Genomic DNA, 27,383 nt, shown 5'->3' with positions numbered 1-27,383 from the left:
CTCCCAATGGGTTTTGCATGTTGTGGTGTGTGTGTGTGTGTGTGTGTGTGTGTGTGTGTGTGATATGCTGGATACTACTAGTTCTGCTAACATGGCCCAAAAATAGCAAACTGGAGAGGTGTGAAGTAAAAAAGGAAAGGACACTTTAGTAGAGGAGTAACTGACACGGGGTGAGTCACTTTCACACACACATACAGGCACATAGTGCGCTCATACAAGCACACACATGCATATATGGCATACAAAAGCATGTAACACACACATGCAGTTGTGAAATTGTCTCACATTGGCTTTGTCACTGTTGAGTGTGTGTTGGCAAGAATCACAGGTTTGTGTCTCGCTGCCGTGTGATTGGCTACTTTTCTCAGTTTCTGTGACTCCATTTGTCAACAAATATTACCATCAAAGATTCCGCATCCTTGGGTTTCCTTGTTATGTTTTTATAAACTCAGTTATCTTTTTTCTCAATGGATTATCAGACTTCACACACTTCCTCTCAGCTCACTGGGCCTCCCTAGCATCAGACTCTGTGAAGTTATAATGGTGAGGCGCTGACACCTGATTTAAGGGACATCGGTGTCTGGTTTCACCCAGAAAGACCCTGGCACCCCCTCCTCCCCCCAACCCCCCATGTATTATAAGCTCGTCAAGGTGCATTTGACTGTGGGACAACTCCTTATCAGTCTATTGGCATTTGTGCTCTGCCTGCTTACGCTCTTGAAAATCCCTGATTGGTCACTTTTCCACACCGCGCAGCACCACACATCACACTATCCACACACGCATTCATGGACTTTACATCACTGACACTGACACGCCTCACAAATGAATTGTTTTTGAAAATATACTCATGCAGTGAATATGACAAATTACATGACATTTTGATTTTATCACCTGAGTTTGACTGTGCAAGTTTCTGTGTCGGTGAGTCAAACATGCTGTATCATCAATGAGCTGAGGACACGCAGTTTTGAAATGTACTACCTCAAGTGAAAATATGGCTGTTCTGACTTTTCATAAGTCTCCTTTTTGGATGTTTACTCAGCGAACAGAGTCATGTTTTTTCCCAGTTCTATTTACATCTGTGTTTATAGGATGTTGTAGTGAGAATGCAGAAGTGAGAATGGGAGAGACAGAAGGAGAGAGGAAATGATACTAAGACAGTGCACAGTGCCTAATGATCACAAGAGCAAAAAAGATACATGCATGTGAACGCACACACAGACACACATGCGCACCATGTGATCTCTCGATTAGTGCTGTAGTCACACCCTCCCACGCTCTCTGGTTGTTTGATCACAATCTCCCTCCTACTCCTGGGCTCCAGTCAAACAGAAACTTTCAACAGATAATGCTTGCTTGACTTGAAATAAAATCAGTGATGACCTTTTGGAATTAATTTAGATATTCAATTTTTTTTAATGTTAAGTGCAAATGCCCGGCTGAGAGAACAAAAATTTATTTTGTCACACATACACAAGTATTTTTACATCTACAAAGTTGCTCCGAAGTGTCTGAAGATATTCAAAGCTTGTGTATGAGATGAGTCAAAAGTTGACAGTGGCTTTGACTATTTCGCAGCTGATTGAAAAAGAATATGACCTCTGAAGGTTATAATGCACTGATGTGGCTGTGATCTGTTTGGGTGAAATGGCTTTTCTTTATTTTCAGGGTTAACCAGCTGAGCCTGATGATGCCCGTGAAAGCACAGAAATACTGAAATACAGACTGTACAAATTTGAGAAAGTAGAAGTGAAAATAAAAGCTTTAGACTCTTCTGCTTAGAGCTGGCTGTAACTCAGTTTAACTTGAAAGGTTTGGCCTATCAACCATTTTCAAAACTGTTGTGTCTATTTTACAGAATCTAAATGTTTTTCCCGACTGACACACTATTCTTTCTTTTTTTGCCTTTTTTTCTATTTTATTCGTTCTGCTCATGATGGGTTGAATGTCAAAGTGGAGTTGTCATGTCATCACCAATTTTAAATGAGTGGTATAAACTTGTCAAGAAATCAGTTTTGGAGGACATCATCTTCACATATTCACACTTGACAGGGGCTTGACCTCTTATAAATCAGTGATATTGATTGATTTGTCAACAGCATGTAATGTATTCAATTAGAACTTGATTTATTGGTTTTAATCTTTTGAAAATGCAGTGAAAGATAAGAAAATCATCATTTATGTATGATTTCCTGGTCAGGGTCAGCTGCTTCATGTGCCCCTAACAAGCAATTAAAATACATATATACTTGTGATCAATTATTTATTTTTTCAGTGCTTTCTGTGTCCAGGATTCACAGTTTACAATGAAATATGAAAAAAGACACAAGGAATAGAGGAAATATGCCAATTTTAATTGCTTAATCCAACAGGGAAATAAAGACTCTCATATAAGCTCTCACTCCACTTTTGACTCATCAGGTGCAGATCATAGATTCCAACTCCCACTGACATTGTACAAGATCCCAACAATGAAAGCTGCTATTGTGACCTGGCCTGGCCTGTCCTGACAGACCCAACTCTGGACCTGAGTCAAATGTTTTTTCCAAGTGATGACAAAGGCAAAGATAGTGAAAGTATTCACCCAGGTATATGCATAAAAGGCATAAAAATAAAAAGTTTTGTTAAGTTGTTTGTTAAGTTAGAAAGTCAAGCTTTTAATCATTAATAATTAACAGGCCAATACAGACAAAGTTGAATACAATTAAACTGAAATAAACACTTGAGTAATAATCTGCTCTGATAGAAAACAATAACTGTTCAAAATGTAATCTATCAGTCATTTTCCTATGCACTGGTTGTCTCTGCGAGATAAAGAAAGTCTCCCTCGAGGGTTTATATCAGGTCATATGTGATGGGAACTGAGGCACGCGGTACAGTAAAGAGAGCACTTGACTTATTACTACATTACGCAGGACATTCCCATACATCACAACGGTTTCACAATAAGATGTGTGAGTGGTCTTTTGTGGTTAAAAGCTTGAAAGAAAAGCACATGATGCCACTGCACGCAGATCATGAACAAGTGATTAAACTAAAAAGAGAAGTGACTTGTTATGACTATGATGAAATCCTTGGTGTGTCAGATTTGACCAGCTGGCATTAAACTTCCCCTGCCATAGCATTTCAATACTTAGTGATTATGCTTAGCTCCCTCACCTACAGCGCTGTGGCGCCCGGTGAGCACACCTTTCTCATCATCCCTGTGGGGATTGGCTGATGGGCTAAGAGGCTGAGGTGTTGCAGCAAATAGCACGAGCTGTGGGCTGGTCCATTCCGCAACTCGAGGGAGGTTAATGAGTGAAGGCACTGGGCTATCAGCCAAACATGAGCAGCAATGCTAAGGCTCCCACAATGAGCCTGACTGTATTACCACTGAGCTCTGTCTAATTATACACTCCCAGAGAGGGAGAGATAGAGAGAGAGGGAGGGAGAGAGAGAGAGAGAAAGAGAGCATATTAGGCAGGGGAAAGAAAAAGTTATCAAGTGTCACTGTGTGTCAGAGAGACTCGCTAAGAGGGATGACTGTAGATTGAAGTTGTAAGGGTGCAATAGAAGGTGTGTGTCAGTTAGAGTGAAGGAGAGAGGGAGAGAGAGAGCGAGAGAGAGAGAGAGAGGGAGGGAGGGGGTTGGAAAGATCAAGCAAGCTGGGTAGAGAGAAAGAGAGCGCACTCACAGGGAGATAGAGAGAGCAAAGAGGCGTTTAGAGAGTGAGAAGGAGGAGAGGCAGGAATAGGATGAAGGGAGGGAAGGCTGAGCAGTAGAGAGGAGGAACAGACTCGCAGTCTCAAAACTGGATATTCCTACGTGCCTGCTGCTGCCTGATCCAATGAGTAAACTCTCTGCTACCTGCTACGCAAAGGCACCCGGCAAGGTATGTGACCACACCGCTTCCTCCTCTGAGTGCGTGTGTGTGTCTGTGTGTGTGTATAGGAGAGAGGGAGCGCAGGTGTGTTAGCAACTTTGAATGAAAGGATAAACAGGCTGCGCTTTGTCATTTGAATGCTTTGAGGAAACCAGTTTAGTCGTTACTGTAGGTACATGTCATCCTGAGAGTGAGCTGGGTTAATTATAGGGAGGAAATATGTTTGAAATGTGTGTGCGCGCATGTGTGTGAATGGGCTTGTGGTATACACTCATGTAAGTCAGCACCTGTGTGTGGGGGTGTAAATGCGCGTGGAAGAGAATGACAGAGAGTGTGAACAAGAGGGAGAGTGTGACTGATCCAGAGAGAAGGAGTGTGTGAGGAAGACAGAGACAGACAGAGAGAGAGAGAGAGAGAGAGGTGGAGGTTCATCACTCAGCCTAATGGCAGATCAGGACTTTCAGAATTAGAGCAGTGGGCTTAAATAGCCCTGGTCCAGAGATAGCCAGGGGCCCTGGAGGAGCCCGCTTAAACTGGGAGGGACGGATATTAGATTGGCGAGGGTGGGGTTAGCCGAGTCGGGGGAAAATTTTGGAAAGAGACAGAATGAGGGAGGAGGAAGAGAGAGAAAATAGGAGGTGCAGATGTTTGGGGGCAACTCTGGGAGAGAACCTCATGCAATCAGGGACGATGTGCAGGTGTGCAGGTGTATCAGGCGCCTATAATCTAACTTCTTATTCAAATAGAGTGTAGGCTAAGTAATAAAACATTCAATGAAAGAACCTCCAATGTTACCTTTAATTTCTTTTAATTAAAGCTTTGTAACTCTGCTTGGTCAAAGCCTTTCAATTTGTCTGTTTCTGTATCCCTTTGTTGGGAACACAGAGCTGTATTTGCAGTTCTGTTTTCTGACTCCACTCAAATCTCTTCACATTTCTCACCATTCTCGATGGAGAAATACTATGCCAGTGTGTGCGATTATGATTTCTGTATGTCTATTTCTGCTACAGCAGGCGCTGTCCTTCTGCTGCAGTGATATCCCATATGCTGCATATAGGAACACTTCACAGGTTCAAACAGTCCTCAGCTATACGAGACATACAACATTTGTCCCTGCTGACTTAATTCACTTATTTCAATTAGCAGGACGATCTGCTGGAGTGTACAGGAAGTCTTCGGTCACCAAGAGATTGCTTCCAGAAAAGCTTGTTTTGTGCACAGTAACAAAGTGTGTTTTATTTGTTAGGAGCTCTTCTTTTTTTCTTCTGGTAGTTTTTGATTTGTCACTTGCAGGTTGAAGCTTAGACCCTCTGGTATATCAGTGAGAGTTTGTGCCAAGGTGTGGGCTCTAATTGTAATCAGGTGGCTTCAAAACCCAGATTTCCATTGTTTATATTGTGTTTTATAGTCACTTACCAAGACAATGCTTTATTTTATACTCTATGTACCAGAAATGTGCCCTTATAAAAGATGTAAAGATGGCAAAAAGAAACTGAATGCATGTTTCTGTATCTTTTGGGGAAAAGAAATACAACTTCTCTCTGTGGGCTGAATGAGAAATACAGCATGTTCTCCCATCCCATGTTTCTTAGAGTACTGTCACCCTGAGGAGCAGAACAGGCCTCTTGTGGGAGAAGGTTGAGTGGTTGCTGGCCCTTTAAGAGGTCTATTTTTACAGGGGCACACTCATGCAAGGAGCGAGGCGCACAGAGGAGGCAGTGGCACACGGAGACTCTATCTGCTCTGCCTCACTTCTGTGACTCCACACAACACATCCTATAGGACCACAACCTTGTGCCTGAGCCACTGTGAGAGAAAGAGAGAGAGAGAGAGAGAGAGAGAGAGAGAGAGAGAAAGAGAGTCATAAAACTTGTTTGGTCCATAGAGGAGCATGTGTTCTTTCGGCGCAAGCTCAAACACGAAAATCATCAAAACTGGAAGTTACGAGGTTTCCTCCCAATAAGGAGAATCAGCCCTTTTCAAGTGAATCTCTCTGAAGTCTAAAAGTGATAATGAGTGGGAGCTTGCAATAAAGACACCCTTATGCACACTGTACACAAATGTGCCAACATTCCCACATACTTGTTTTGATATGCAGATAGCTATGAAAGAAATCTGAAAACATTCATGCCCCCTTCTTACAAACACATAATACACTTTAGTTTACTTACACCCACACACTCCTCGAAAGAAACCACAAAAATGAACACATTTCAGAACATTTTTACACAAACACACATCCGTGCACTCAGAGGTGCACATAGTGCTGTACACCCACGTAAAAAATCACTTATACATCCTCAATATCTGGACCTAAAATAATCTTCTCCTTATGCAATCTGCATGTTATATAATGCATGGCCTGTCATTATCACAGCGCTCCTTCACGCCCTGCTGTGCCTCTCCACCTACAGCACCACACAGACAGGCAGACACACACACACTCAAACACACACACACACACCCTGCACCTTGTGTTGACAGTCATATACTCTACTCTAGCACTCTCACCCACGTTGAGTGTGTGCTCTCAAACAGCCAGCCAGATGAGTTAGAGGGAAAGACAGAGGAGGAAGACGGAGAGTGGGTGGGGTGGGGGGAGCTGAAAGTGAAAGAGACAGAGAGGGAAAACTTAGACAGTGAAATGTACATTCATGCAGTGGTACACATTTGCATGATTGTATGAATCTGTGAGTTTGTGCCGTGCACGTATGTATGATTTTCAGGGCTGTATATTACAGGTTTGCTCTGAGAAAAATTCCCATCCTTCACCCTTTGAAACCCTTTGTGGGTGATGCAGATTAGCAGGTACTTGTGGCTACACAATAACCCCACATAACCTTATTCTTGTAATTATTTTTCTTTACCTCCCTGTTCCTCTTCTGAGTCTCAGAGAGCAGGAAAACACTCACCAGTTCATTGCAGAATGTGTGAGGGATGATCACTTTCACTGTCACTCACAGTCACTCCTATGGGCAAACACAGACTTGCATGTCTTTGCACGTCTTGCATTTCATCCACTCACAGAACGGAAAGGGAGCCAAACCCCAGCCGTTTTTGATGTTTGGAAATGTTTCTAAACACTTAATCTAATTAAAAATGTATGTTAAAAAAGAGCAGTTAACATCATTTTTATAATATTCTGTGAACCAGCAAATCAGACAATATGTGCACATCTGCTATGTGTTGTAGAGCTGCATTGCCTATTTACTTTCCTTACTGCAAGTCATTTAGAAAACAGTAAATAAATATTGGTATTGTACAAATTCCTCTCAAGATATATGCTGATTATGAATTAGTTCTGTGTTCATGGCATTTTTGAAACATTAAAGAGGACCTGCATGGCCACTGTTCCCAGATCAGCACTCCCACAGTTGGAAAGGTATAAGAATTGGCTTGGGAGCTCAGCTGAAGAGCCAGGAGGGTGATGAATAATCCCAAACAGAGGCAGGTGTTTGAATACAGTTGACACCATGCCAGACTACTTTAAGGTGACAGACACACCTGTCGTTTGGGGTGTCCCGTGAGAGGAAAGTGTGGGGAGCGATATTTCATAGGATGCATTTACATTCAGATCTACTTACCTGTGAAGATAGGTGCATGCGTACGTGTGTATTCGTGCATGTTTGTTTATAAGCAAACGCGCATATGCAATCTGTCAGTTTATCCTAGTCTTTTCTTCGCTTTGTGTTCATACAGATCGTTTTCTTTGGCCTTGACTCGCTAACCCCTGTGTATGATCGAGCAGTATGTTCTCCTCCTCCTCCACACTTCATCTACAATGGGGGTCAACGACCTTTCAACCCTGCCACCCACTACTTACACCCACCGTTATTCAGCCAGGCCTGTCTTTCTGCCTGCTGGAGCCCATGCAAGTGAATCTGCTGCCTTGTACAGACACAGACCTAGCATGGACATACACAACATATTGCACAGTATTGGTTTTAGTATCACTGCACAGAAAGTGTAACATCTGAGACATCCTGTAGCCTATAGCATCAATAGTGTCCTGACAGCTTGTCCTGAAGTTGGATGTGTATTACCTTCTACCCTTGCAGTACTTTCCTATTCATTGTGTTTCTTTTTTTATCCTGCACAACATTAAAATCAATCAGCAAAATATCTTTCCCTAATTTAATTTAACTTCTTTTTTTCCTAATTATTAGCAGAGATTATGAAATAGCTGGGTGATAAAGGTTCTCTCTTAAGTGGAACTGGGACTCTCCCTATTTTCATTTTGAAAACAAGCATTAAGCCCACTCAGTCCTATTTCAATATCATTTACAGCTCCCTCTATAACAAACAGCATAAACGATTGAGTAACTGGCTGTAACTGTGTGTGACTGGGCAGCAGATTTGGTGTGGGAGGGGTTGTAGAGCAATAGCAATAATGGCAGTGTATAGCAATGTTGCCTTGAATACCAGCAGTGATAAAGGTACTCCAGACAGTATCTGTGAAGCAAGTCTAGACAGTCTCTCTGAAAATGAATGGCACTTGAGCTACCAGCGAAGACCCTGACCACGCTCTCTCCATGGAGATGTCATCACTGTGTTTGCTTACAGCTTGCTGACATTTTGCTGCTAAACCAGAGAACCAACAGAAACCAAGTTTGACTGGCAGTCACCAGGGGACGGTGCCAAAAACAACAAATCTTTGGAATGAAAAGTAATCCCCTCCTCTTTCACACACACGCTCTTGTCCTCGCTCTTTCAAGCTGTTTCTACCCCATCAGACTTTGTCTCACTCTCCGAGTTTCTCCCTCTCTCTGTCTCTCTCTTTCTCTCTCCTTCCCCTCTCTTCTACCATCCACCCCCCTCGAAAGCTGCTGATCTCATAGCGTGAGAGTACTACTCTGAGCTGGGCTAATCATGTCACAGACTAGTGAGAGGGACTGCTACCTGTGAGCCGGTGAAGCTGAGCAAGTAAAAAGTTGGAAAACAAATTTAGAAAAACAAAACAGAAAATAGTGAGCTGCAAGAATGGAAATACAAAAGCATGACTGTGCATCAGCAGTATGTGACATCATTGCAGTTGCACAAGAATTGCTGTCACCTAAGCAGTAGTAGCACATTTTATGTTTGTTTCATGTTTTTTTAACTGTCTTTGTGATGCATATGATGCCCGCAAATTGAAACCAAAGTCAGTTCTTTGTGGTTGAAAATATTGCTGGTGCAGATGCCGCATGTTATCAGACTGAGATAATGGAAAAGTGCAAAAATGAAACTCTCATCAGCAAACACTTAAATGTCAATGAATGACAACAACATAACACCCGCTTCAGAAAATGTCAGCCACAGGGTTTTCAGAATATCTGTTAACTGTTTCCACTTGTTCACGGCTGACCTCTGGGTGCACGCTCGTATATGCAGCACATGTCTGTGTGTATTTACAGAGGCTGAGAGACAGAGGAACACTGCAGCATTCTACTGTGGTCAAGAGAAGAGGTGGAGGAATTTTTGCTTCTGCTGACTGGCTGACCTGCATGTAATTAGTCAAGTCATATTTTTAACTGATATTGCGTAAAAGCCAGCTTAAGGAGCCATAGCTGCCCTATTTATACCCTAGGGGCTAATGGCCTGTACCACCACACAGGGGGATTTCCTCCCAGAACTATACTAAGCCTGCCTTAGGCCGTACCAGTTAGGATTCACAGGGATTAACCCAGCAATACATTACAGGCGTCACCCTCTAGTCTGCATCACACACACACTGTTCCTCTCTTCCGATCAGCTCTTTTATTGCAGTGTTTAGAGGGCTCTGCTTACAAATCTGCTTTTGAGAAGGTGGTATGTTCAGTTTATTTTGCTGCACTTGAAGCTCACACTATTGATCTTATCCATAAACAAAAACAGCAGATATTTTCATTCATTTGTGCTACAGGCAGATGTGCAAGTCTGTCATGAGTTTGCACAAAGAATACATTTTAGTGTGATTCTTTGCATGCATGTTTGTTTCTGTGTACAAGCAGCATACCCTGTGTGTGTGTGTATATGTGTGTGTGTGTGTATGTATGTATGTGTGTGTCTTAATAGTAACTCCTGAGCCATAAGCCCATCCTCATTGTGGCTGAGCCTGCTGCGGGCAGGGCTGCTGGCTCATCCTGTTGAAGAATGGGTCAGGGCCCCGAAGGCTGACCTGGCCTTTTGCCCATTAAGCTATCGCCCGTATCACCCTGTCCTTTTATCAGCTTAGCCCGGCTCCTTGTGGAGTAAGCCACAGCACAAGGCTTGTAGTACTCCCCTCCCTCTCCCTCACACCCTCCCTCCATCACTCCATCAATCCAACCGTCCCCCTAAAGACTTCTGTCTATCTATCTATCTATCTATCTGCTGTGTCCTCTACCCCACCCCCCTCCCACCCCACTCTCCTCTACTCTCCCCTCTGTTCAGATCTGTTACATTCAGCAACAAATTTCTGCTGCATCAGACGTCCATCATAGATCCCCCACTCAGCCTGAAACGTGATCAGACACCCGATATGGGGCTACGCATGAGGAAGGGTAAAACAAAAAAAACAAGAGCAAAATGTTTTTTTAAAAATATATATATATATGAAGAAAAAGGGCCAGAAGCTTAAACATTAAACCATGTTCGGTGAATCCACTCTAAAATCTCACCTGTGGAAGACTTTGACCCCTGTTGCTACTTAGCACTTCCACCACCATGATTTCTTTTTGGGTGTACTCTGACTCATCTGATCTTTCTTGTCTAGGCCTGACCCTGTGTGTGTGTGTGTGTGTGTGATAGACAGATTAAATAGAGCAAAGCCAGGTAGAGAGACAGACAGCAACAGCTAGAAGAAATGGAGAGAACACCAAATGCCTCAGTGCTGTCATACATGACTGACAGCGCAGTACAACTCCATGGTGTGATTTCTCATGTTGTGTGTGTGTGTGTGTGTGTGTGTGTGTGTGTGTGTGTGTGTGTGTGTGTGTGTGTGTGGATTCAATATGCCAGATATCAAAGAGTGCATGCATAAATGGGGCACAGCAGTCATTTCTGTATCTCCACATTGTAGTAAATAACCTTTGATGAACCCGGTCCCTGCTCTATTTCCTTCTCTTTCACTATGACTGGACTATTACATTGAAATCTATATCAAACACAGATGAGTGTTATGATTTATGTAGAATTATATTTAAGATAACTTGTCCAATTATATCTGTCATTTCTAAATGCTGATTAAGGGGCAGAGGTGTGAATGATTTTTAAAGAAAAGTAATTATTTGGTTTGTTTTGCCGCATTGCATTTGTTTCCTAGTTTTTATATTTTGATACGCAAAGTACAATTTCTCACTAACTTGCTGACCTTAAGATTTAATGGCATTGTTAGAAAATGTGTTATTTATGTGGGAAGTTATCTTGTATAATCACGTGTTGGACATTTTAATTCAAATTGCCAAGAAAACTCTGACACTTTGTGAGGCACGGGTTGCTTTGTGTAATATAATCACAGAAACATGTTTGCAGAAGTTACTTTGTTTTTACATGCTGCCAATTGTACAGTCAAAGGTTTTTGAATTATTAAAAAAATATATATAATTACAGTAAAATGAACAATTTCCTGTTTGTATAGTAGCTTTCATAAATATATAAGAAACCTGCAATTCTTAGCCTATTGATCCATTTTACTGGATATAGTTAATCCAATTATGAACAGCTGGATTTTTCTTTCTTTTCTTTCTCTTTATTTCATACCATCCCTAAGATTGTTTTATGACTTGTTTAAAGCCTATGAAGTAAATGTTGCTGTTACTTCTGTTGACCAAGATTGAATACTGATTGAATTAAAGAAAAAATCTCAGTTTTTATTTCTATTGAATCTTAATTCAAAATGCTCAAGAATATAAAAATATGAATCTTCACTCTTTATTAATTGTGATAGTTATAATGAACCCACACAAATACAATGAATAACAGCAGACAGCGCTTGTGCCCACACAACCTCGGCGCACATAATCCTCAAACAGCATTCAGTTTGAAAATAAAAAATAAGAGTAATCTTTTCCTAAATGTCAGAGGAGACGTTCTTGGCAATTGTCACCACACTGTGTGAATGTTTCAATGTGGCCTTCAAACTGATGTGTCTGCACACCTCCAAGTCTGATTAGCTTTCCATTCCACTGAGGTTGAGAAGTTAGACAAGGTTAACCGCTTATTTACTGTTGCTGGATATGAGTGCATTTTGTTCTGTGTTCAAAAGATTAGATGAGTTGCTTGTAGACACATGAAAGAAAATAAAGATAGCTTCTTTCTTTTTTTTTTTTTTTACAATTATCCACTAATAATGATTAGATTGCTTCATTAAATTGTATTTCTCCCTGTGCTCCAATTTAAGCTCACACTACAGTATTGCATTTCTGTTCTGATAATTAACATAAACATATTGAGGTTTTGAGCCGTGTTTTTTTTTTCTTTCTTTTTTTTTCTATTTTTGACAAGGAGCAGGCAGGATTATTTGCATAGCATTGCATTGTCAACCTTAGGCCTGTTTATTATTTTGTAAAAGGTTTCTGTGCTGACAGGTTTCTGACTTCTTTGCCGTAAATGAACTACACTTCTCTCACCAATTTGGTCCTAATAAGCCATAGCAGCCATACCAACACACTTCACTTACACTGACTGAATCACTGAAGCAAATCATTCAGAGCTCTCCTGCAGTGCTTCTGTTAGCGCATGAGCCTGGGTGAGTGTGTGAGCGTGTGTGTGTGTGTGTGCTCATGCATATGAAGTCAAATTAAATTTATTCATAAAAGCTCTTTTAACAAGCAGGTTCATCACAAAGTGCTTTGATGAGAACAAAGGACACAAATTCAGATGAAAACTACAGATAAACAAAAAGAACAAGTATCGTGTCAATGTGTGTGTGCATGTGTGTGTGTGTGTGTGTGTGTGTGTGTGTGTGTGTGTGTGTGTGTATTTGCTAGCTTGATGGATGTGAGGTTTAGTTTTGAGTCAGAGGCAACAGCAAAAGCCTAAGTCTGAGAGTGTGTGTAGGATGAGCCTCCTACCACGTCCCTCCCTGTCTCTCATCAACTGTCTCTCTGCCTCCCCTCCATCCTTCCCTCCCTTTTATGTGCCAACATGTCTTTTGAAAACTGTTCAGCAGACACATAGATTAATGATTTGATTGTTGACTGACTGATTAACGGCTTTTCAAGTTAAAAAGATACATTTAACTGGCAAAACTTGTGTGGAAAGCATAACAGCAGACAGTGCAAAGGCAGCATATAGTCACATATATAATCTGTACATGCTGCATCCTTGACTGTGTGTGTGTGTGTGTTTGTTTGTGTGTGCATAATGTATATATGTGTGTGTATGCATATTTGTATCCCTCACAGTGATTAAAGCAAGTGGGCGGCAGCAGCAACTGGTCTGCCTGTGTGGCTCTGCATAGCAGACATGTTTCTCACTGCTAGATATTACTCATTTCCTCAGCCCTTTGCACACACAAGCACACACACACATACACTCACTCTCTTGACACACACACACTCACATACACAACAGACACAGAGACGGATAGCAGGCTCTCAGTTCTTTCCCTCAGTTTGGTGGGCTTGCTGGTGTTATTTCATGCGTACAGAGATCAGAGGCAGTGTGTAGCTGGAGGCTGCTGATATCTGCGGGTGTTGTAACTGGCGGTGGTGCTGTGGAGGAGCAGTGTAGCACAGTGAGGAGCTGAGGAGTGGGTTGACCCTCTGGGAGGACTGGAATATGAATGACTGCCAACATTGGGACGTCTGCTCAACCCGCACTAAGGTCAGTCGAACATCACATCAAAACAACTACCAGCTCCATCAACCTGTTTGCTGTCTGCTCCCACATTCTCGAACTGCTCTTTTAGAGCAGGAGTCCAAAGAGAGCTGCTGCTGACTGCTTTTCTCTTTTTCTGTTAGCACTACTGGACCATCAATTTATGTCTCTTTGATCGTAAAACAGGCGAAACTAGTCACTAATATTCTGTAGATCTGTTTTTCTGAGGTTTGCAGTCATGAGTGTGGAGGCACGTTTGACAGTTCTCCTGAGAAATACATGCAGAGAAAAGGCGGGATGAGATGGAGCAGTGCAAACAAATATGTCATATTGACAGTTACATGATAGCAAGTTGAAGAATATAAGAATTGTACGTTTTACTGTAAAAAACAAATGCAAGCTGTTTCAGATAGTTTTCATTTTTTATCAGTTTTAGAGAAGAAATTAAAGGAACTTTTTTCGTATTTATGCTTACATTACAAATCAAAAGCCTCGAAGAGTACTTCACTGGAAAGAATATGTAACATCATTATTGCCGCAATCTGTCAGTTTTGATATATTTAAATTCTTTGACCACAGTAGCTCCAGATAAACTCCAGCTCTCTGTGCATGTCTGCACAGTGTAGGAGTGTTCTGTTAGAAGACATTTCTCTGCAAACTCCTCCACATGCACAATTGTGCTCTTTGTTTTCTTGTACTTTTTCAGCGAGTTTATATTGGGTCTATTTTGACAACCTTTTTCATGAGGGCTGACAGAATGACAGAGGTGTAAGAGTCATTTCAAGACAAAAACTGAAACCAGAATTTTTTTTGTCTTTTTATTAGATTTGGATTCTAAGTGCACCCACAGCACACTAGAGAATTCTTAAGCCAAAAAATAAATTGAAAATATAAATAAAAAATGATAACATTAAACCTTTTGAATACTGTGTGTAACTTGAAGTATTGTCATTGCAACCTTTGTTTTTTGTAACTAGCAAAATTCATTTTTTATAGCAGAAAATTTGCATTTTTTTCTTTCTGTTTAGTCATGTAATTATTTAATTACTCAAGTATCCGATGCTCGGTTACTTTCATGATAGTAACTGCTTGTCACATCTATATTAATAAGCTTGTGATAATTCATTTGATCAAAAACTGATTATTGTAGAGGGAGTGACAGAATAGTATAATTGAATATATGTATGTGTTAAATTCAATTCAATTCAATTTTATTTTTATAGCGCCGAATCACAACAGAAGTTATCTCAAGGCACTTTTCATACAGAGCAGGTCTAGACCGTACTCTTTAGATTATTAGAATTACAGAGAGAGTCCCAACAGATCCCACCATGAGCATGCACAAGGCGACAGTGGCAAGGAAAAACTTCCTTTTAAGAGGCAGAAACCTCGAGCAGAACCAGACTCAGGGTGGGCGGCCATCTGCCTTGAGGAATGAGTTCCAGTTGTTGCCGTCTGAAGGCCTTATATCTTCGGAATATAATTTTTCATAAATTCTAGGTCAATGGCTTTTTTCAGTCTGTAGAAAGAAATCTCATCTTTCAGCTGAGCTGAAAATATATTACTAAAACTAGACTTGTTTCACACCATAAGAGCAACATGTTAATTTACCTAATAATTGCTGATAATACTTGTCCATCATAACAATTTCACACGTTCCACTCCCTCACACCCGTCCCATCAGTGTCTGGGACAATGACTCCCCCTCCTCTCGCCACCCAGTTTTCAGTTTTCTATTCAGATGCGCAAACAGCCTGCTCCATTCTAACACTTATTCTGTTTTTGGACCAAGTCACTTGATGAGCAACAGTTTACCCGCCTCTCCGTGGAGTATCCCCATCTAACCTCCCCAACCGACTGGATGTGTGTGTGTGTGCGTGTGGACACAGTTGCCATGGTGACAGTGTGGCGGATGGTGAGACGGCAGGGAGTTGGTAGGCTGTTGAGACAGACTTGCGGGTGAGTGCGGGGCTGAGTGGCAGCATGATGCTGTGGTGTTGTGGCGGCGGCAGGAACAGGGATTGTTGGCGGCGGCAGCGGCTGGTGGTGGTAGTGGTGGTGGTGGTGGAGGGAACAGCTGGGCTGGATGGTGCCGTGGCAGCCATCACTTCAAAAGAGCCCATTTAAACGTTTGGAGAAGAATTAGTAGAGCTCCCCCGCACTTCTCACTGAATGAAACAAGGCTGCAAAATCTCTGACACATTCGAGGACTTAAACACAAACACACACAAAGACCTAAACAAATAAACACTTTCACACATTTGCCCCCCCCCCCCAAAAAAAAAGACACAGTTACACATGCACATAGACAAACATAGAATACATGCATGCACACACACAAACAATCACGCACACTTCCCCACACCCCTGCTGTGACACATAATTAATATGCAAAGACACATATCCTGTATCCACAACAACTGGTGGTAATATCAACAGTGTTTCTGTCAGCTTTTGGGTGGGTGGTGACCAGCTTTGCCTATCACTGGGGGAGTAAGTACAGCCGCCTGAGGGAGTATTTGTGTGTCTGTTGCTGTCCATGTGTGTGTGTGTGTGTGTGTCTGAAAGAGACGGGGTGGGGGTTGCTAGTAGTAAGCTTATATAGAATACAGAGAACACCCGGGGGTGTCGTGGGGGTGGTTCATGAAAGTGGTACAAAAACATATCTACATATTCCAATCATCCCCCGAGAGTCAGAGATGAAAACTCTCCTGCTGTGAGTGCTCTGTGTGTGCGTGTGTGTGTTTTTACACACACATACTGCACTGCCTCTGAACTTCACTGGCTACAAAATGTATTTTTAGCCCACATGTGGGAGTAATGTGTTTGAATGAAACGAGTAAGTTGGGTAGTTTCAGTCCCACCGCAGTGCACATAGGTAATGACTAATTAGCGACAGCAATCAGGACGCTAAGAGTTTCTAACCTTTTTAAAGTAGTTTGGGAGAGGGAGTGACTGGCTGATTTATCGCCATCTGTCTGATACAGCTGAATGTTTGCTTGCATGTCTGACCAGACTGACAGCTAAGTCTTAACTACAACTGATGCCAGGACCTGACAGACTGTCCTTTTTCAATGTTCACATGTAATCTCTCCTACTTCTGTCCCTGTCCCCACCCTCCCCTTTATCTCTGTTTCTGTCCTCCCTCATCCTCTCTCCAGGTGAGCAGTGCTTCAGTACAAAAGAATCAACAGTGATCTGACAGTGATGCTGTGTAGCAGCCTTCCCCTCTGTCCGCACCCCTCGTTCTCCCGTGAGGCCCATGTGACCTAGCCTACACCCACACACAGGGGGCCCCCATTGCCGCTGGAGCCCACCCATGAATCCCAGCCCCGACCGCGGCAAAGAGTGCCTCCCTCCCAAGAAGAGGGAGTCTCGGCAGGGATCAGCAGAACACCACGTCACCTTGGACGACGAGTTTAAACACCCTGTGCCGCTCCGGAGTCGGTCCAGCACAGGGAGAGGGGAGGGAGGCAGGGAGGCCAGTGACAGGGAGAGAGCTCTGACTAACCCAAACCCCCACCTCCTCCACACTCCCCCACCCCTCCCTGCCCCTGCACCATGCCTCCCCCTGTCCCTACCGTGGCACCTGGGCTACTCTCCCTCTGTCTCTCTTCCCCTTTTCTCAGGGCAGGTAAGCGAGAGGAGGGGCTCAGGGTCTCCCGCCTGGAGAGATGATCCTCTCTCTTCATCCCTGCCCCACACCTCCAGGTGGCTTAGAGGTGAGGGTTCCCTCTCCTTGCCACCTTCCCCATCTTCCTCCTCTGCTTCCTCCTTCAAGACCCCCTTCCCAGCCGACTCTAGAGAAATATGGTCCTACGTCAACAGCGGCCGGCACGACTACAGCTCCTCTCTCTTCTCTCCATCGTACTTGTTTAGCCACCACTCTCTCTACCCCCAAGACCCAAGCTTAGTTGAAGCCAGACACAGGTACCTGGGCAAGAGGCCCAATGGCTTGGATGGGCCGGGCAGCAGGACTGTCTCAACCTCCAGGCCTCTGCTCACAGGAGAATATGGGAATGACAGCAGCAGAACCAGGCTGAACATCAGCCCGCACAGCTCCCACACCAATGGTGGACGGAGACAGCAGGAAGATTTAACATCCCGTGTCCATTCTGGAGGGCCATTTTTGTCAGACTCTCAAGCTCAGGAGGGCCCTGAGCCACATTCCTCACTGCAGGACAGACATCCACATGGGATAGTTCAGACCAGCTCCAATTTACTCTCCACCAGTCCCCATCCCCTCGGACCAGACCCCCGGGCAGGTAGAGGGGGACTATTGGACCCCATAGGGGCCACACCAGCTGAAGCCCAGATCTACTACTCCCTGGGATCAGTGTGCCACCCCAGCCCTCAGCCCTACCCACACTATAGCTCCTCAGGAACACCTCTGTACAACCTGCACAGGGAGCCAGGCCCCAGGCAGCACAATCTAAGGAACTCACCTCACTCACCCCTGGGTCTGCCTAACAGCCATGACAGGTCGCAAAGAGACCAAGAAAGAGACAGAGAAAAAGTCCTACACAGGGACAGGGAAAGGGAGCGTGGTAAAGACAAGGGCAAAGAAAAGCACCTACAACACGACAAAGACCAAGAAAGAGACAGCGAGCGTGAGAGACGACGGGACAGAGAAAGAGACCGAGGGAGAGAGCTATCTCCTTCCCATCTTCGCACCTCACCCCCGGCCCTTCACCCATCTCCCCCCGCGCTCCTACCTCACTTCACCAAGGGTTCTCTGATTGAGCTGGCCAGCGGGCGGTTGAAGCGGGTGGAGGAGCTGCGGACCGAGGACTTCCTGAGGAGCGCGGATACCTCCTCAGAGTTCCACCTCAGCACCTGCACTGTGCTGCTGATTTCCCCAAGCAGCACACAGGGCTTCAGCCACCTGCAGGTCCATCTCACAGACCGCAACACTCAGGTCAGATTTCTCTTTAGATATATGCAGCATAATCACATATAATTGAATGAATAACTGGTGAACAGGTTAAAAAAAATTCACATCAGTTTCAGTTCTTACTTATATTATTACACATCAAAGTCAGACTGTGGTAATAATACGTGACAGACTTGAGAACCCTCCTGGTTGAGTGTATAACAATGTTGTGGTTTTGTGTAGGAGTTACTGAAGGTCTTGGTGGAGTATCCGTTCTTTGTGCAGGACCGAGGCTGGTCTTCTTGCTGTCCCCAGAGAACCACACAGCTGTACAGCCTGCCCTGCCGCCAGCTCATGGAGGGGGATGTCTGCCTGGCTCTCACCCCCACGCCCACCCAAACCCACCGGACACACACGCGCACCGGCTCCAGGGCCCACCGCGCGCAACCCCCCTCCAGGGCTACGGGAGAATCCAGCAGCTCACACAGGGAGGAGATGCCACCTCCGCCTCCTCCTCCCCCTCTCCCTCACCACCCACCACCACCACCACCTCCTGCTGCGCCGGCCCCTCTGCGCCCTCCGGCTGCAGAGCCTCTAGCTCAGGAGCGGCCGCGTCTGCGCAAACGGCGCTGGTCTGCCCCAGACACCCTTCCCTCAACCGGAACTGATGAAAGCCTCCTGGATTTACCTCATGGCTCCAAGCTAATGAAATGGCAGTAGAAACTTGCACATGCATACATACACATGCATACTTACAGACACACATAAGCACACACACACCCTCCTTGTCTCTGTTGAACCCACCAAGACAAATAATGGAGAGACCTCAAGGCAGGGTTGCAGGGAAGGAATAAAAAAACAATAGAAAACGTAATTTACGGGTGTCCACACTGCTGCCCAAAAGATTATCCAAGTCCAGTCAAGTCTAGCCCCTGTTGCACCCCTCCTCTCCTTTCCTTTCCTTTCCTTTCCTTTCCTTTCCTTTCCCCAACCTCACTTAGCACAGCCCTGAAGGGAGCAGCAGCTGAAGGATCTCTCGATGGCTCCTTACAGACACACTGAAGACATTTAGTGAGACAATCAAGCACTTGTCTGTGTTCACTCTGTTTTTGTAATGGTTGTCCCACACACCTACTTACTGACAGTGTTTTCTGCAGGGTATCAACTTTCAATCAGTGTTATGAAAGTAAACGCTATTGAAGAAGTGCAGATATACAGTATATGAACAAAAATTGACTATATATATTACAGATGTTATATACAGTAAATATGCTAAACAGATTTAATGCAATCTCTCTGTCAATTTCGCAATGCATTTCTGTTTTTTTGTTTTTTTTGTTTGTTTTTTTTTCTTGCTTCTGAGCCGATGTCTACGTATCGGCCTGGGCAGGCAAGGTGAATGTATGAGCAACTCTTCGCCTTTTTTATTCTCATCACCGGGAGTCATTTCAAACAATTGTTCGTCAAGGCATTACCCTCCAATATGTTCTTAACATTATCTCTGAGAAAGGGAGAACACTAATGAAAGCGTAACAGACAATCCCACCCACACAGACAGGTCTGTGCCACATCGCCTCGACACTCATGGTGTTTTTCCATTAAAAACTGAATGATGGAAAGAGAAAAAAAAGTGCAGTATGGCTGAAGAGTAATGGTGCTAATAACACGTTGGAACATGATGCTTTGTGAATACTCTTGACCCCTGTGTACTGTACGCTTCTGTTCCCATCTCATTTTTTTTACGTACTGTATATGTTTGAGGGCAGGGAATATAATGAAAGTATTTTAAACTCAGATACGGGTATCTTCTGATTCAGCACACTCTCTCACTTTAGTTTTTGAGTTTGTTTTTTTTTTTTTATTTTCAAAAAGAAAATCTTACCTGTTGATTTTTCTTTTTAAATGTTATAGCTACAAAAATATATGTATATTTTTTAAAAATTGTGAATCTGTTATATGATGTTCGCTAGAAATAAAGGAAAAAAAAGCTTTATAGATTTAATTAAACGTGTCAATTTATTCTCTGGATGTGCTGTAAAGTACTATATGTTCAAGTTATCATTTAAAACATATGCTGAATATGAGATAAAGATAAAAATGCATAACTTTTACATCAACAGTATGTAATCAGCATTTCAGCATGTTTTATTTGTTTAACTTGTTTTCTTCAACTACAGCTGATAACTCTGCTGGATGGGGGAAAAAAATCATAAGGTAAAAATAAATGTTGCTTTGAATTTTCCTTCTTGCATTTCAAATAGGTTTACACTGCAGCATGTCCATCACTTCTTCATCATATATACATCTCCACTGACAATGTTCTGTGTCTTTTGCCCTGCTCTTAGGAAGTCTCTCCTGATGATGACAAGAAAAGGGATAAAGCTCCAGTAATGTGTTTGTATATTGTTCGTGGTTGCCATGGCACATAGTAGCTTTTCGCAGTCTCCCTACATCTTCTCTTCCTCTGTGTTGGCGCCAAGAGCCAGCTGCTTCTCTTCAGTCTCCCCCAAGGTGAGCCCCTGCAGAAGCTCCACTGCAAACAATGGCACCACCTGGCCAACAGGACACAGTGTAGAATACAATCAGTATGCTTATGAGGACCTCTACTGGTGACTGAAAATACTACCACTATACTCTGACTGATGGGGAGCATTCAAGCTGGAATTATAAGGTTAAGCTTGTATTGTGGAACATCAATGAGCTGACTTGGAATCAAACCTTTGACAGCATATTACACACTGATTCAATTCTAGTCTGTTTTCCCTGACTTCATCACGAAATTAAAATAAAAGAACAGTATCTCATAAGACAAAAACATCCAGGTATGAAAGAGAGTAGAAGGAGAATTTTTGGTTAATATGAATTTGTGCTAAAATGTGTAACTGTAATTATTGACAGAGGAATCTACACGTGATAAAGACCCAGCTTGGGCTAAAATGTAATGTGATAAAAGAGAAGGTTTAAATGGAGCATTCAACAGTGTTGAGAGTCCTTGAGATGCTAATCTTTTTAAAATGAGGCAATTAAAACCTAATTCCTGATATACAAGGCAAATATGTAATCAAAATCTCAGTGGAAATTGAAATATGACACATTATCTACAGCCAATGTCAACACAATCTGTATTCAGAGTAAATGTGCAAGACAACATAAAAAACTGAGAAGTGAATGATTCTTGGTCCTTTTCCTACATAATCATGACTGACCTGTGCCATGATCAGCTTCTTGGTTTTTGGTACATTGGGGTCTGGATACTCCTCTCCAAAGCAGAGTTCAATCTCATAAGAAGGTGTAGGTCCTTTCCCTTGTAAACAACTCTGAAGATCTGCACAGACATTAATTGGCATATTCAGATTGATCACACAAACATATTGCCTCTTTGCATAGAGCAATAATGTGGTATTTGTTATTACTCCCAATGACACCGGGCAATCTGTAAATTATCTGTCCCAGCTGTATTTATATAAGTAACTAATAGCTGATGAGTTCTATTTAAGTATGCACACATTGCCTTACCACGGACAAATGTTTGTATATCCAGCAGTTTGAAGGTCTTTTCTCGCTCCAGTTTGTTGGGCCGGTCAGTGTGTTCGGCCATGGGACCGCTCCAGTACACCCTGCCCTGGCAGAAACGCTTGATGAACACCCCATCTGGGGCCACCCATAATAGCACACCCCTCTCCAGGTGACAAAGAAGGCGAGCCATTGCTTCAGCCATGCTTGATGGCAGGGATATGGAGCCCGGGGAAGGGAACGAGAGCTGCTGGGCGGTGCAGGGTCCGTAGATACGCTCATTTCCCAGAGGGACACGGCCCTGCAGGATGAAACATCCATCTGGACTCCTGGTGGTCACTGTCATCACCCTCTGGCCCTGGTACAACAATATCACCTGCATACGAAAATCTACACACACACACACACACACACACACACACACACAATGTAACTTTTTGTCCAGGTCATACAGTACAGAGTTCCAGTGGTTTTGTTAGGGTGCATAAACTCTCTCACCTGAAATAGTGAGTGGAGGGTTGAGGAAGGCAGTAGGAACAGGGACCCGATTTTGAGTTTTTTTCTCTGTTAATTCACAGTACATGTGCTCCCTCATCAGATCCTCTAAAGCAGAAAAGAGACATTTGATCAGTACATTCTCATACTGTAAACCCACATCCATGTAAGCCCAAGATGGGGACATTTAGGCCCTATTTTAGCAAACGAATAGGCCCCATATGTCTACCCATACAAGTGGGGCCCTTGAGAGCAAATATTGCTAAGCCCCATATGACATACTTACCCAGACTCATGACTGGTTTGAGGCTTTTTCAGTAACTTTTTTTTATCCATTCTCCCTGCAAATATATCCCATTTACTCAGTAGGAGTTTCTATTGTGGCAGCAAAGAACATGTTCCCTTGCCAACTTCTCACCCACAACATACTCTGATAACAGAAGCACAGCAGCTCGGGATTAAACCCCCATCTGTACCAACCAGTTACCAACAACTAGTCTACAACCTGTCTAGGAACTAGTCTGTAAATACCTAACAATAGTATCCATCTTGCAAGTCTTGTAGTCTTGCAGGCTGCATGCCCAGACTTGTAGCAGGCTGCCCAGTTGCTATTTAGCAGGAGTTATCTGATGGGGGTTAGAGTTAGAGTTTTTGGTATGATTTAGAAAAGTACCAAAAATACTTCCTTCCACAAGTTATGCACTACACGTCCCATCCCTGTCTTGCAGTCTGCAGACAGACCTCAAACCAACCACAAATAATCTGAAATGTTCATAAACAACAACAAACAAACAAGGCTCAAGATTTAGAGTGTTCAGCCACGGTGAAGGCTCTGTGAGACTAAACTTAGACACAGCAGTGATTTGAGCTAAATGCTAGAGTCAGGATGCTGACATAGTCAAAATGACAAAGCTAACGTGCTGATGTATATTGATGCAGGGATGACGCATATTTATTGGCCAACCCGGAAGTTAGCATCACCCTGGTTTCCACGACAAAAAGCTAATGCGTCGTTGCAGATAGTAAGCTCTGATCAACAAAGTTTAAACGTTTTGTTCAGAAAGATAATCTTCACAAATGGACACCACCTTTATGACTTTGGAAGCCTAAACACAATCACCAGCAGTAAAAAGCTAATGTTAAGCTATAAACGAACTATACCAGAGTCGGCTGACGTCAACATTGCCACCACTAAGCTTCCAACTTGTGATTTGATTTAGCGCTGACCTGTTCTACAAAAGCCTTTCGTCTCAGAAAGTTAGTAATCATCTGAAAGGGACTAGTGAGTAAATCGGTTTTCACAAGCAACATTATGACGTCGACAACCTGTGTAGTCTCATTTAGCCACCCGTTAGCACATAAATGGTTTAAAAGCACAAGTGAGGTATTTTCTGACGTAAAATAAAACGTGAAAATGTCTTAAGCTTGTGTTAATCATGGTCCTTATTTCAGGCATTTAAACAAACAGTCATTCAAAAAACCTACTGACTCTGGGACAGGAGTGCTAAAATGCAAACCTATTTCAAGGTTTTAGGATTCATTCCTACAGCACTTTACTTAGCAGGTATAATGTTTTCCATGTTCACTGTCTGGGTATAATGTTTTAGCATGCAAACATTTGCTGATTAGCAAAAAAAAAAAAACACAAAGTACAGTTGAGTCAGAGGATCACCAAACTCACAAGGATTTATCACCTGGACAACATTCTATACTAGATTTTCATACTAGCTAATGGGAACCCATAAAGTAATAATATATGAACACAACATCCCATTTTGGGCCCAGTTTTGCACATACACATCTTTATGCCATGCCATAAAGATCTCACACCAACATAGATATTTTGACTGGGATACAAACCATTAGTTAACTTGGTCTATTGAGTTATTTTTTCTCTGCTTTGAAGGTTACAGGTAGAGTCTGCTCAGTTGTTGGTGGTTGTAAAAGCAAAATAGTTAAAGACTACCACCAAATCCATACAGGAGGATTATCTTTCTGACATCTGTAGGCATGATTCTCCATAACCACTTTCTAGTGCAGTACCAGTTTGTGTATGTAAGACTTACCAGTAAATGGTTTTTCTTCTTCTTCATTTGCTTGAAATGATTCATTTTGAAATTGAAGCTACAAAGACAGAACCCAGAATTAGGAAACATAGCATGAGGCTTGTCTTTTTAAAGGATTAAGTCATTTTTTATAAGATCAAACCAGTTTAAAACAATTTCTCCCACATCCTAAAAACTGCATTTTCCCACTGCAAAAAGACAGTAATACATAATTCAAAACTCTATATGTAGGATTTGAGAATTTCTGACCTTGGTGACTCATACTGGTAATATAAAACAAACAAAAAACAAGCTAATTTGACCCAGGGAATCTAAAAAATAAAGGGTATTCACCTAACCTTTTCACTGAGATTCTCCTTTTTCTGTGAACAAAGATCTCGATTTTATTTAAAACAGAGAATGAAACCAGGCATAATGATCCCTGTTTATAAGAAACTGATTTCACTCCTACAATGTTCTTGTCATGAAATGACCTTTCCCTTAACTTCTGTTTGACAATTGTGTCACCTGTATGAGCAGTATATAATCCACTGTCAGCTATCTAGGAAGTTCAGCACTACATTTGATCAATTTATAGCTAATTGACTAGGTCACCTGTTTGTCCAGAAAACCAGGGCTCTTTGGAGACCTTTTAGCCTGGATAATCACTTGATCCTTTATTTGTGGAGACTCTGTGGAAGAGAGAAGAAAAACTAGTTAGAGTTAATTAAGTCATGATAGAAAGATTTTTTAAACATTTTTATATGTTTGTTAAAGGCTGATAGGAGACTGATAAAAAAGGTCAAAAACTTAAATATCTTTGCTCAGTATACAGCACTTCTTCTCTTGTTCTGTTTTTTGCTTGTTTTTCTCCCTTATCTTGGTGCAGTATAAATACTGTACAATACCACTGCTCAACAGAAAAGAAAGGATGACTAGGAAAGGAAAAGAAACATTTTCTTTGGCTTTACCTGCTGGCTTGGCAGGCCCATTGTCATGCTGAATCCGGTAGACTTTGTATGGCTCTGTGATGTCCAGCTGGTTGCGTTCAGGGACCTCCTGGAAGTCTGTGCTCTTGTTGAGTGCACAGCGGAGACGGGTCTTCCACATGGTGGGGTCAGCTTTATCCCTCCCCTCCCTGTATTTGCCCTTGTACACAGCCCAGGCCTGAATGTAAAGATTTAAATATTAGATCTTTTAATATTAATAAATAATTGGATATAGGAAATGTATATGTTGTTCTGTTAATAATTATTTTTTAACTAAATCAATCAAGAGCATTGGAAAGTGGCAAACCAAAAGAATATTGTAAGAAATCATTAGTTATTTTACCTTAAAAATATGAAACATTAATCTGCCTAATAGTGGGAGTTCATTGACCTGTTACTGAATAAACTGTTCAAGTTGTTTGTTACATGCACAAGAACTGAGGAAATGCTATAAGAAATCTCATTAATTTTCTATGAGGGAATATCTTAATATAATAATATTAAATATAATATTAAATCAAATAAAAAATATCTTAAACTGATTGATTGATAGTCTACAGCTTTTACTGCAGAATTAGCTATCAGTGGGACATCTACTGTCAACAAGTCCTCACTTTTAGATAATTAAACTTGAACTAATGCTTCTGTTCTGTTCTGAACTTGAAAATTTCAAATGTATTGAAACATATCTCTAACAACATTTATTGAAAACCTTCTTGGTTATGCACAAAATGAATTAATTACAGAAACACTGACATTTAACCTTTTTCTGTGTTTGACAAAGGAAAGACTTTATTTCCCCAGTGAAATAAATGAAGAAATGTTCTCTAATGTGAAACTGTTGGACCAATAACGAACACTTGCAACACAGCCTTGCACTGTAACTTCTCATTATGAAAGTGAGTCTTTAAAATGTGACTGCACGTGAACGCATAATTCCAGCAGGATTTCTCCACTTAACCAACAATTCCCACCAGATTTTTGTAATAATAAACAATGAATGAAGTAAGCAACTTTTGATTTGCAAGATAATAAACAGGGGGGCTGCTACACTGTATTGTACGTTGTGTTTGTACAAATAGCGTACTTTATAAGCCTGATATGGTAACTTCTAACTGAATTTACAAGTTCGAGGTTATAAATGTTTAATTATATGAAAGAGACTAAAAGTGTTGACCTTGAAGAGAGCTGCATCCTCCGTCTGTTTGTAGTCCTTCTTGGCTGCGTGTTTCCACGGGATCCTGAACATACTTTTGTCCTCATCCTCCCAGCACAGTCCTTCATATTTCCCACTCTCAATCTGAGCTATCAGCCACTCTTTCAGGTGCAACTTGGCTCCTTCTTCCATCTTCAACACATAACTTTGTCTTACAGGAACAAAACTCCAGTTGAAAACGTCAGAAAGGCATGTGCAAGGTGGCTCGAGCCACAGTTTTATCACGTTCCCACCTTGCAAACGGAAAAATATCAATATTTTTTATTCTGATGCCGCCCACACTTCTGGTATGATTTTAATCACAAAAGCCTACAGAAGCCTAACAACACAAAGAAATGTATAAAATGGTATAGACAAAGATACCTCAACGCAAACTTAAATGCAGAAGTCGTAAGTAAAATTAAGTGCGCTCTGGAAGCGAAAGCGAAAGCTTTATGCTCATTTGATACTTTCGGTTTCCTCCTGCTTGCTGAGCTGCAGCGAAAGTTTAATCATTTCCAAGTAAGGTGTATGAGGGAGGGTGATAAACGAGAAGGTCATTGGGGTAACAATAACTTAAAAAAAGAAAAAAGAAAAAAAGAAGTCAGACTGTCTCTATGCGTAAGTCCGTGCTCTGCAGAGACCA

At 42.3% G+C, this 27,383-nt stretch overlaps 2 protein-coding genes across 4 annotated transcripts; one reads left to right on the top strand and one right to left on the bottom strand.

The window, feature by feature from the left end:
- The first annotated feature begins 3,159 nt into the window (after nucleotides 1-3,159).
- On the top strand, nucleotides 3,160-20,493 carry zmp:0000000926 (ataxin-1-like). Of its 3 annotated transcripts, none has more exons than XM_018701073.2 (3): nucleotides 3,160-3,877; nucleotides 16,789-18,545; nucleotides 18,744-20,493. In XM_018701073.2, exons 2-3 carry the CDS (start codon nucleotides 16,947-16,949, stop codon nucleotides 19,218-19,220), a joined length of 2,076 nt encoding a protein of 691 aa, XP_018556589.1. In that variant the 5' UTR covers nucleotides 3,160-3,877; nucleotides 16,789-16,946; the 3' UTR covers nucleotides 19,221-20,493. The 3 variants fall into 3 exon arrangements, with proteins under 3 accessions (XP_018556589.1, XP_018556591.1, XP_018556590.1); XM_018701075.2 differs by lacking the exon at nucleotides 3,160-3,877 and adding an exon at nucleotides 3,884-8,534; XM_018701074.2 differs by lacking the exon at nucleotides 3,160-3,877 and adding an exon at nucleotides 8,549-13,633.
- Nucleotides 20,490-27,200, bottom strand: irf10 (interferon regulatory factor 10). The gene is made up of 8 exons (XM_018701079.2): nucleotides 26,720-27,200; nucleotides 25,525-25,720; nucleotides 25,169-25,245; nucleotides 24,575-24,632; nucleotides 22,512-22,616; nucleotides 22,017-22,403; nucleotides 21,707-21,825; nucleotides 20,490-21,052 (listed from the first exon to the last, which is right to left on the bottom strand). The coding sequence occupies exons 1-8, from the start codon at nucleotides 26,888-26,890 to the stop codon at nucleotides 20,948-20,950; spliced, it is 1,218 nt and encodes a 405-aa protein (XP_018556595.1). The 5' UTR covers nucleotides 26,891-27,200; the 3' UTR covers nucleotides 20,490-20,947.
- Between the last annotated feature and the right edge of the window lie 183 nt (nucleotides 27,201-27,383).

Source organism: Lates calcarifer, linkage group LG6 (genome assembly GCF_001640805.2).
Source record: "Lates calcarifer isolate ASB-BC8 linkage group LG6, TLL_Latcal_v3, whole genome shotgun sequence".
NCBI classification, from domain to species: Eukaryota; Metazoa; Chordata; class Actinopteri; family Centropomidae; genus Lates; species Lates calcarifer.
The sequence above is the reverse complement of the archived record's forward strand: the minus strand, read 5'-3'. Positions and strand labels throughout refer to the sequence as shown.